This window comes from Amborella trichopoda, chromosome 10 (genome assembly GCF_054954075.1).
Source record: "Amborella trichopoda isolate Santa Cruz 75 chromosome 10, AtrichopodaSantaCruz75HAP2 v2.0, whole genome shotgun sequence".
In the NCBI taxonomy this organism is placed as follows: Eukaryota; Viridiplantae; Streptophyta; class Magnoliopsida; order Amborellales; family Amborellaceae; genus Amborella; species Amborella trichopoda.
Genome location: NC_142345.1, coordinates 30,141,034 through 30,151,732, shown reverse-complemented (window position 1 = coordinate 30,151,732; position 10,699 = coordinate 30,141,034). Strand labels below are relative to the sequence as shown.

The following is a 10,699-nucleotide window of genomic DNA, read 5'->3' as shown; positions in this document are numbered from 1 at the left end:
AATATCGATGTAAAAAATATTATCTTAATTTTACATGGTATAATTTTAGACAATAGAACAAAAAATCAAATTCTTCATATAATTTTATCGCAGGGGATTTCATCATGTTGCCTATAGATATCCTTCTTTTCCCAGTCAAATTACTATAGATGACAAACAAGGTGTATAAGGAGATTGATTTTATAGAAAACTAACTACCACTCAATAAATAGACAGAGTAGGTTCAATTAATTTACAAATATTAAATGAGTTGGTTAGATTAATCATGGAGTTGATTCTAGAAAACCTGCAGAACTCATTGACACATTGACCTTTCTTTTCTCTTATCATATGGATTATCATCCTGGCCATAAAAGAAAGCAGTCATATGCGATTTGTAAGCACAAATCCCTTGAAAATACAAGATAAGAAATATTGACAAGCTAATTTTGACCAGAGGATAGTGCAATACACTGAGCATTATTCTCATGATTTTTGTAGCTAGCTTTTCCCTTGAGCGAATAAAGGAGCATACATCAATTTATACCATGACACGAGTAATTGGGGATGTCCTCAAACTAAGCAATCAAGACAAGCCAGTTTCTCTGTTCTGCTTCCCTGCTTAGCAAGGACGCTGGCTTGTTCTATTGATATTGTCTATTGATATTGTCGATGAAAATTTTCCCAAGTAAAAAATGGCGAAAAATTTCATCAGTCATGACTACAATCAATCCTACATTGATGCTCCATCGTACCAACATAATGGTATTAAGTTAGTCACCTTCCAATTGTTCTATTATAAAGCCCCAAAGAAACATAGCAAAAAACCTAAGTCCCATCTAGAAACCCTCTGCCTCAGCCATTACAGAGTCCCGATAACCAACTAGCCCGAAACAAGCCCTTTACCCTTTTTATTATTTTTTCTCCAAAACTGGAATTGTCAATCTTACTGTCAACCATCACAAATCCACCCCTCATTTCTACAATTGAACGAGTAATTTCACTGTGGCTTACCCGTTCCCTGCTCCCTGTCTCTCTCTCTCTCTATCTGTGTATAGAGGTAAGCGGGTGTCCCGGTGTGGTAATCAGAGCTACAAATACATTTTTAAAACGAGTCCAAATGAATTAAAAAACAAGAAGCTCCAAACACAATCCGAAAACTCAAGGAATGCTGGGTTCTTAATCCGTATTCTACTGGTTAAATGAACGAAGAAACAGAAAATAAATGCACATTGTAATTTGACACAATGAATGAGTGTTTGTACAGTAACCGAGCTCGATGGTGGCGTTGCGTATGGAAGCCCAGCTCATCAGGAAAACTACATTCATCATTCTCCATATTCTACAAGAAGTATAACACCGAAGAAGAAAAACCAAAGAAGAGCAGAAAAGAGTAGATATGTAGAGATGGTGAAACCTTCTGAGACTTTGTCCCCCTTATCTCCTGGGTTCAAATCCTTAAATGGATTAAGAAAAGGTGGAAAGGGTGGAAGGGTCTCTTGCACCTTACACGAATCGAGAAACAAGCAAAAGTGACTAGTTTATAACAAGATAAAGGATCACTCAACCCAAAAAAAGAAGAAGAAAAATGAAGTTGAAAAGAAATGGAGCAGGGGGTAAAGAGGTTGCGAGAGAGACCATAGATGGATCCAATCTCAATTTTTTAAAGTTTTCATCACGGATGTCCATGAGGCTGCCCTTCCTTTTTCATCTCACCCAGTTCAGCCATGGAATCCTAGAGTGCCTGCATTCGAAAATCGAAACTAAAAACGCACTTCTATTGAATTCCACAAAAATCAAGGAGTGTTCCATCCATGTTAGATAATTTAGTTCACTGGCCAAGAATTGATTCAACAAACGAGATATAACCAGCCACATAACAAGATTCACGGAAGTGGGTAGGGAAGTTACATTCTCGGGTGGTGGCACTGGTACTGGCACTGTCACTGGTACTGGAACTGGCACTAGTACATCCTGAGAGCAAATCATTAACCATTCAAAAGAAAGAAGTTATAAAGGAGGATCACTCCACATTTGTGTAATGAGAATGTAAAGAGGGTGACACTTTCTCTCGCTGTACCTCATCGAGAATAGCCTTTAACACCTGAAACAAACAGAAGAAACAAATTTATAACAAGATTGAGGAACAGTAACCAAACCAGTTAAAAAAGAAAAAAGAAAAATGCAAATGGAGATTTGAGATGGTGCGAGACCATAGCTCGATATAATTTGCGTTTTATCTTGCTTTTTTGAAGATTGTACAACTCGCGTTCATTGCCCTCGTAGACTTCCATTTCGGTCTCACACCATTTAAGTATGTACTCACGGAAATCCTGCGTTTCCAAATGCAAACCAAAAACTAACTTACTAATAAATTCCATAGAAATCAAAGAAAGTTCGTGTTTGAAATACGTATCTCATAATTTTCTTGTTTTTTGTTTGGGTAAGAAATAATTTTCTTGACAGGCCAAGAACTGATTTCACAAAACAAAACAAGACGGGCAGAAACCAGAACTTTCTTGCTTTCAACCGTATCACGAATTTCCTTCTTCTTGATACGGTTGAAAGCTCAACCAAATAAACATAAGCTCTCTTCAAACAACTATCTCATATAATTGTAGAACCACAAATTCAGCTAAAAGAAACTTAGAAGGACACGGCATGATGGAACCTGCCTTCTTGGCGACTTCGGTGCTGAAGAACTCGGTCTTGAGAATTGAAAAGTTCTTATCGAGCCATCTGCGTGTGGAGTCACTGACGTCGGTCCCTGGTTCATTCGCAATAGTCTGAAGAAACAAAGAACACCCATCAACGAAATCCTACGCATTTTCTTTTCTTGCGAAAACCAAAGAGAGAAAGAGGATCAAGAAAAGAAAAGATAACACAAAAAATTAGAAAAAAGTCCTCAGATTTTCTTTTACAGTGGCAATTTGGCAGGAATTTTCTTTTCTTGCGGAAACTAATTAGAGAAAGAGGATCAAGAAAAGAAAAGATAACGCAAGAAAGTAGAAAGAAGTTATCAGATTTTCTGTTACAGTGGCAACTAGGTAGGAAAGATGAGCTTCACAAGCGGCTGCAAACTTTCGGCTATCATCAGGCCTGACCTCGGCAACATAGCGATCTAAGTCGCCCTTTAACAAGTAGGCAATGACATCTTCCTCAACCGAGTTATCGTCGACAATGAAATGCTTGTCGATGAGGACATGAAATTCGGAGCACATGGACACAATCTCGGACTCGATAGTGTAAAGTTTGTGCTTGACGGCCTCCAATTGTTGTGGATCGACCTCAACATGAGATCTGGACATTTCGTTCTGCCATGAAGCCAAGCGTGCATCCATAGACTTCAGGTATGCAGTCCACAGGAGTCTGCGCTCTTCTTCGTTAAGGCCGTTCTTTATGCTTTCCACCGCTTCCTTCATGAAATGGACCATCTGGTCGTAGCATTCGGACTCCATGGCGGCCTTCGCCTTGGACAACAAGTTCTTTCTCTTTTCTGCTTCAGCCTCCATTGCCACGCCTGTTGGCTACTGCGTCCAAGATACAATCACAGTTTTCTTGCAGAGAGAGGAAGAGGGAGATGTTCCATACAATAAATGGGGTTTCTAGGAGAGAGAGAGAGAGAGAGAGAGAGGGAGAGGTTATGGGGTTGATGGAAAATGTGGGTGTTATATTATAGAGAGAGAGAGGTTATGGGGTTGATGGAAAATGTGGGTGTTATATTATAGAGAGAGAGAGAGAGCGCCCGTGAGCTGGCTAAGTTGGAGAGAGAGACTGGAACGTGGGAAATCAAAAAAATCAAAACCGTTTTTCCGCACGGAAAAATAACCAAAGCACCTTTTTTTTAATGGAAAATATCATTCAAATGATTGCCAAAATCGCTTATGGAAAACTCTAATAAGTGGCCAAATGAATTAATTTACAAAATAAAGGCTACAATGTGAAGTGCCTCTCCATATATTCATACAACTGCTTCTCCCCGATAAATTCCGACGCACGAAAATGTTTGATATTATATTGTTCGCTTTCAAAATTAATTACGAAAATTATAGTTCTTGCTGATCAACATCCCAAAAAGGACATTTCCTTATATCTCTAAATAAAAAATAACAGTGTAGTACTTTGAGCGAAAGAAAAACATGATACAAATTAATAAGTTCATTCGGACGCTTCAGTGAGGATTTTTGAACCGGTTTGATTCTTAAACAATACTTTTCTCTATTTTCTTTTCTGAGTGCTCTATTTGAGTTCTCAACATCCAAATTACTTTGCAAATATTTTTGGGGTGTTTTCGCCATTATTCTTTACCATTAAATTTGAGGGCGGCGTCGAGACAGCAAGACAAGTCTCATGAGGAAGAACATTATTCTCACAAGGTCACAATTACACTCTATCAAACAAACATCACAAAGGCAGGAAACTGACAAAGCAAGGGGAAAACCTGTCAGAGACTTCATCTCGCCTAGCCGAAAAGCCCAGACCTTTGAGATCGGCTACCACTGCCCCCAACTGGACCAGGTAGACGAAACCCAAAGTGGTACTCTGAATGTCAAAAGCAAACCTGGTGTAGCAGCAAACATCGCCTACCAAAGCAAACCAACAAACCCAGACCAAATGGGAATAATTCCCTCCACCATGGCACTCAATTGCCAGATTGCCCGATTCTGACTGACAAGGTCCATACAAAATCTTCAAATTCAAAATCACAAACAGTCCGTACGAGGGTGAGGACTTCGATAAGATCCCTAAAAAAAAGTCACGTCTCCCCCTAAAATCTCCACGGACGGATACGTGAACAATACATCCCTACGTCTGAGCAGCCTAGTTACACCATTACGTGAATCTCCTCAACGTTCACGTGGTCCTGTGGCTAAGAAGAAAAAAAGTAAAAGCCGAAGGTAGTTTTCCGAATGATTGTCCTTCCCGCTTCTCTTGAAGCACAACATTTGGTGGAGCAAGCTATTTGAATGTGATTTTCATCATCTTGGTCCCCGGTAGGAAGCAGGTCAATAAAGTCTACAAAAACAGTGGAAATTCCCTACAGTTTGAGAATGGCCATAGAATTGGTTAGGACTATCATCAGCACTTCAAAAGACTACCTGCTAAGTTTCATCGTAATTAGACATATCTAAGGCAGTTAACACAAAGAAACAATTTCAACAAAATCGGTCTCCAGCACCCCGAAATGGACCCCATAACTAGAGCTATTTTTTTGGTACATCAAACAGCTATGGGACCACCACCATTAGATCCGACACGGTCGAAAACCCCTATGGGTCAAGTTTCAGCTTAATCGGACATTCTAAGACAAAGTTGTGGGTAGAAGACTAAAAAGGCTAGGCTGCACACTATTCCTGTGTGGCTTCACTCCATCAAAACACCATTAAAAGTAGTTGTTTTTACAGTCACGAAAAGTCACTTTTTGGGCCTATAACTCACTCGTACGAAGTCGGATCACTCCCAAATTTGGTGAGCGAGTTCATCTTATCAAGACGAAAAATTTGATATGTGGTATGCCCCGAGATGATATTCGAACAGGGAGAAAAGCTAGAGAGAAGTTACCGATCCATGAAGAAGTTGCAAAATATTCAGTAGTGACATACCTCGCTCGATGGATAAAATTACGACACTCGCGCATCGGATCGACACGAAACCATTTCCATTCTGTGCGTAAGGTTCAAGGCTATCATTGGTCCAAATCCCGTACATGATGAACGATCAAATTTTGTGCACGAAGCTAATGAAGTAACTGAAATTTCGGCCGTCGGATTCCAGATTCTGGCCAAAACTTAAAAGTTGCGAAAACTTCGTTTGGGCTCTAAATCACATCCCGTTTGTTGCCACACAATCGTGACGGCATGCTTAGTACACTACGATGAAGAAATCATAGAAAAACATGAAGGAACGAGCACACTATCGATCCGAAGTATCCAAGATTCAAACAAATTTCAAGTCTTGTGATCATAGCTTAAAAACACGATCCATGGCTCGAAGTTGGTAACAAAATGATCGTCATGTCCAACCCTACAAGGTGACAATCAATTTTCAATCAAACAGACATCAAAACAACCCAGGGTCAGCCACAGAAGATCAAGGAAGCTCTCAGACAATAGTAGGGACTGTTCTGAAATTTTACATATTGTTAAGCAGGGGTAAAACAATCCTTTTGTACCCATTTTTAGAATTTCTTTTAATATCTTATTTCCAGAAATTAGGTTTAATTTTGATCAATCCACCCATGTTTAAACAGGCACTGTCTCATTGTAAGAAGACTTTTGGCCTTCGGTTCATTCTTTGAAGATTCAATAAAATTTTGATTCCATGCTTGAGCCTATGAGTACGTCTTGGGAAGAGAGAGAGGAGAGAGAAGAAAAAAGCCGGTACCCTTGGATAAGGTAATTTTCTCTCTTTTCATCCTTTTTCTCTCTCCTCTCTCTTTCACTCTTCATTTCTCTCTCCTCTCTCTCTCTTTCTCTCTGTTTTTCTCTCATTCTCTCTTTTCTTCTCTCTACCTCCTGTTTTCTCATCTTTATCTCGCTCTCTCTTTCTCACCTCCTTTCTCTCTCCTCTCTCTTTTCATCTCTCTCTTTCTTACCTCTTTCCTCTCTCTTCTTTTCTCTCTACCTCTCCTCTTTTGTCGTCTTTATCTCTCTCTCTGATCTGCTCTTCTTATCTCTATCTCTATTTGCCCTTTTCTAATGCAACCGCCTAGACCCAACGCCAATTGGTCTTCCCTCTTCTATCAGTCGGCGAGACCTAATGCCTACTGGTTTTCTCTCTCTTCTCCTATCATTCGGTGATACCTAGCACTGACTCATTTTCTCTATCTTATTCTATCAGTTGGTGAGATCTAGTACTGATTGGTTTTCTCTCTCTTCTTCAGTCAGTCAACGAGACTTAGCGTCGTCTGATTTTCTCTCTCATCTTCTATCAGTTGGCGTGACCTAATGCCGACTTATTTTCTCTCTCTTCTTCTGTCAGTCGGTGAGACCTAGCGCCCATTGGTTTTCTCTCTCTTTTTTTGTCAGTCGACGAGACCGGGCACCAACTGGTTTTCTCTCTCTTCTTCTGTTAGTTAGTAAGACTTAGCGCTGACTTGTTTTCTTTCTCTTCTTTTGACAATCGGCGAGACTTAGCGTCGATTGGTTTTCTCTCTCTTCTTCTGGCAGTCGGTGAGACTTGGCGCCTGTTGATCTTCTCTCTTTCTTCTCTTCATTCAGTGGATGAGCCCTAGCGCCGATTGAATTTCTCTCCCTCATCTGTCACAACCGGCGCAAGCCTAGCACCAGTTAGAGTTCAACAATGCATGCATGATGAAGTTGGCATGGAGAATTAATGTTAATCCATCTTCACTTGGCATGGAGAATTAATGTTAATCCATCTTCACTTAAAGCCCTTTTTTTTCAAATACAAGTATTTCAGGAATTCTTCTATTTGGGAGGTTGACAAGAAAATTTGTTCCTACGCAAGGAAAGGTATTCAAATGGGCTTGTCTTTCTTACGTCACAATGTTTGATGGGTTATTGGGAATAGTAAGTTAGTAGATTTCTAGAATGATCCATGCTTATGAGAGAGACCCATCCTAGAAGTTTATGGTCGCTATATTCAGATGGACCTGGGAGGACTTTCTAAGTGGAAGCTTTCAAGTTAATTATATGGCTCCCGACAGTCCTGGCATTTCCCTACCACTATAACATAACCTGCACATAGAGCCCAAACTCAGTGGTTCAATTTATCGAAGACAACAATTATCCCTCTTAAACCTCAAACATATTTTCTTGTATCGAGTAACTCTTCAAATGGGTTTTTTCGGTTAAAGAGGGCTGGAATTTCATCCGGTTCAAGGGTTCCTTTCAACCTACTTTCACGTGATTATGGTCTTTCATATGTCATCCCAGAGCTAAATGGTTCTCCTGTCTGAGCTTTCATCACCGTCTTCCTACTTCTTCACTCATGCAGTGTAGGGGTGTAACCCTCGCTTCTATATTCCCTCTTTATCATTCTTATGATGAAAACATCTGTCACTTGTTACTTGAATGCAGTTTTTCGTAGGGAATATGGAGGTCGGTAGCATGGAGATGTTGTAAACGTTTTATCCCATATTGGTCCATTGCGACTACATTACGGAAATGGTTAGCAATAAGATTAAAGTCTGAGGGCGCCACTAACATTTGACTTTCTCTTTTCCTCACGACTAATTTGGTGGCCGATGTACTGGCTAAGAAGGCTACAATTTTCACGGAAGCCACCATTTGGCGCTCCAGACCTCTAGATTTCCTTCGTCTTCCATTACTTCATGATGTGGCGCAATTACCCTATTACAGAAATGTTCGGGTAAGGGGCCTTCTCCCCATTGGTTTACCGAAAAAAAAAAAAAAAATTAACTCATATATTCAAAAGATATTATTCATGGAATCAATCCCTTCAACATATAGGCCAATCTCAATCGAAAAAATTTCCAAATTGCACTTCCCGTGGGTTTTAAAAAACCAATGTAGATGGCCTGATGTTTAGAGGGTGAGATTTAAGTGTTGTAAAACTCATAATTAAATTTTGTTTTTCTTTTGAAAATAATGATTTGATTCTCAGTTGTTCCCAAAATTTCATATAACAAGATTCTTCCAACTGGGTCTTTAACCCAAGGAGTAGATGTACATTATGCTCCTGAGGAACATTGGTATGATGGAGCACCAATGTAGGATTGATTGTAGTCCTGACTGATGAAAATTTTCGGCTGTGTTTTACTGGGGCAAAAGTTTATAGACCATATCGATAGAGCAACCAATTTAGGGCCAGTTTCCTAGCTACGCAGGGAAGCAGAGCAGAGAAGTTTGAGGACATCCACAATTGCTCGTGTCATGGTATAAATTGATGTATGCTCCTTTATTCGCTCTAGGGATAAGCTAACTACAAAAATCATGTGTATTGTACTATCCTCTGGTCAAAATTAACTTGTCAATATTTCTTATCTTGTATTTTCTAAGGATTTGTGCTCACAAATCGCATATGGCTGCTTTCTCTTATGGCCAGGATGATAATCCATATGATAAGAGAAAAGAAAGGTCATTTTGTCAATGAGTGATGCTGGTTTTTTGGAATCAACCCTATGATTAATCTAACCACTCCTTTAACATTTGTAAATGAATTGAACCTACTCTATCTATTTATTGAGTGGTAGTTAATTTCTATAAAATCAATCTCCTTATACACCTTGTTTGTCATCTATAATAATTTGACTGCGAAAAGAAGGATATCTATCGGCAACATGATGAAATCTTCTGCGACAAAATTATATGAAGAATTTGATTTTTTTGTTCTATTGTCTGAAATTATACCATGTAAAATTAAGGTAATATTTTAAATATATATTTAACATGGAATAATTTATCTGCAATTGAAAAGTTAAAAAAAAAAAAAGAACTAGATTTATGTGTTTTATGAGGCTGAGACCTCTGTGGGTAAATGTTCAACATCTATGATTTATGAAATTTCTCTTCGACAGATTGTGTTGATGTTGATCATAGGATCAGTTTCATAGACAATGGGGGAAGGGTTTATGCCATGCGACATGGCAAGTGTGTACCAAAGCTTAACAGCCCCCCAGACCAGTGGCGTGCACTACTAAGGGGCCTCACAACGCAACTGTTAAAGCATGGTAGAATCAAATCAACTATAGCTAAGTGCAATGAGAAAATATATAGATAAGATGATCGCAATGGCCAAAGATGGTTCCCCACATAAGAGGCAGGCCTTGGGATTTATATATGAAAAAGAGATAGTTTATGCATTGTTTATTGAGGTTCAAGATAGGTATGGCGAGAGAAATGGTGGGTATACAAGGATCATCAGAACTCTTCCGAGGAGAGGTGACAATGCTCCTATGGCAACTTGTGTAGGTTTGGAGAATTTTCTTTATTGGAGGTAACTTCATGTCTTTATCTGTTGTTTGACAATTTAAAGTTTGTAAGATTTTGTTTTTTCTTTGTTGTAACCTTCTTCCTGTAAATGCATTTTACGCTGCAGAGTAACATTTGCTAGTTGTGGATAATGTGAGATTTAAATCCAAAACCTATGGATTGAGATGATGACTTTATAACACATCAAGCTATACACTGGAAGCTGGGACAAAGGTTCTACATTGTTTCTCTCTAGAATCAAATTTGTTGCTGTAAAGATGACGCACACGTGATATGTCATATGACAACTGAGTGTAGCAGAACCTACAAAGGAGTGAAACACATCGTCACACTTCAAATGAGACCATGTTCCATGCCAGTGAGGCAACAAACTTCTTGTTTTTTCTAATGTATTAGCCGAAATCTGAGGCTGAAAGCACTCACAGAACCACAACGCCATCTGGGTCAAATACTAACTGCTGTAAACCATATAACATCATTATATTGTTCTCCTTCTCTATGATTATTAGCCTCTCCCTCTTCCTCCTGTCATATTTCCCTTCAATCCTCCCTCTCTTCCTTTTTCCTCTCTATTATCTTCCAGCTACAAGTGCCATCCATCTCAAATCTGAACCAAAATAGTGCCCTCCCTATGAGATAGTTTCCACCTCTGTCAGTGCTACATGCTCCTTTATGCCATAACAATGCCTACCGTGAAACTTAATTGCCCATTTTTTTGTCTTTGCCTCTAGTGTTTGGCCATATTCGGATTTTGGATGACCTTCTTTATGTATTGGTTGGAGAACCCAAGTAACACTCACCTA

The 10,699-nt window shown here is 39.3% G+C and overlaps 1 protein-coding gene and 1 long non-coding RNA gene across 2 annotated transcripts; one reads left to right on the top strand and one right to left on the bottom strand.

Annotated features, from left to right (window-relative positions):
- Nucleotides 1–1,196: 1,196 nt before the first annotated feature.
- On the bottom strand, nt 1,197–3,721 carry LOC18429741 (14-3-3 protein 9). The gene is made up of 6 exons (XM_020664637.2): nt 3,015–3,721; nt 2,655–2,765; nt 2,193–2,312; nt 2,060–2,083; nt 1,891–1,953; nt 1,197–1,723 (listed from the first exon to the last, which is right to left on the bottom strand). Exons 1-6 carry the CDS (start codon nt 3,489–3,491, stop codon nt 1,715–1,717), a joined length of 804 nt encoding a protein of 267 aa, XP_020520296.1. The 5' UTR covers nt 3,492–3,721; the 3' UTR covers nt 1,197–1,714.
- Nucleotides 3,722–9,481: 5,760 nt separating this feature from the next.
- On the top strand, nt 9,482–10,382 carry LOC148780132 (uncharacterized). The gene is made up of 2 exons (XR_016042537.1): nt 9,482–9,900; nt 10,003–10,382. It is a non-coding gene; the product is annotated as an uncharacterized LOC148780132 (long non-coding RNA).
- The last annotated feature ends 317 nt before the right edge of the window (nt 10,383–10,699 follow it).

Bases quoted from the DNA above. Each gene is read 5' to 3' on its own strand.
- LOC18429741 (XM_020664637.2), bottom strand. From the start codon at position 3,491: ATGGAGGCTGAAGCAGAAAAGAGAAAGAACTTGTTGTCCAAGGCGAAG. The intron at 2,766-3,014 runs GTAACAGAAAAT...TTGTTTCTTCAG, and splicing joins TTTCCTACCTAGTTGCCACT to ACTATTGCGAATGAACCAGG. The intron at 2,313-2,654 runs GCAGGTTCCATC...TTGGAAACGCAG, and splicing joins GCACCGAAGTCGCCAAGAAG to GATTTCCGTGAGTACATACT.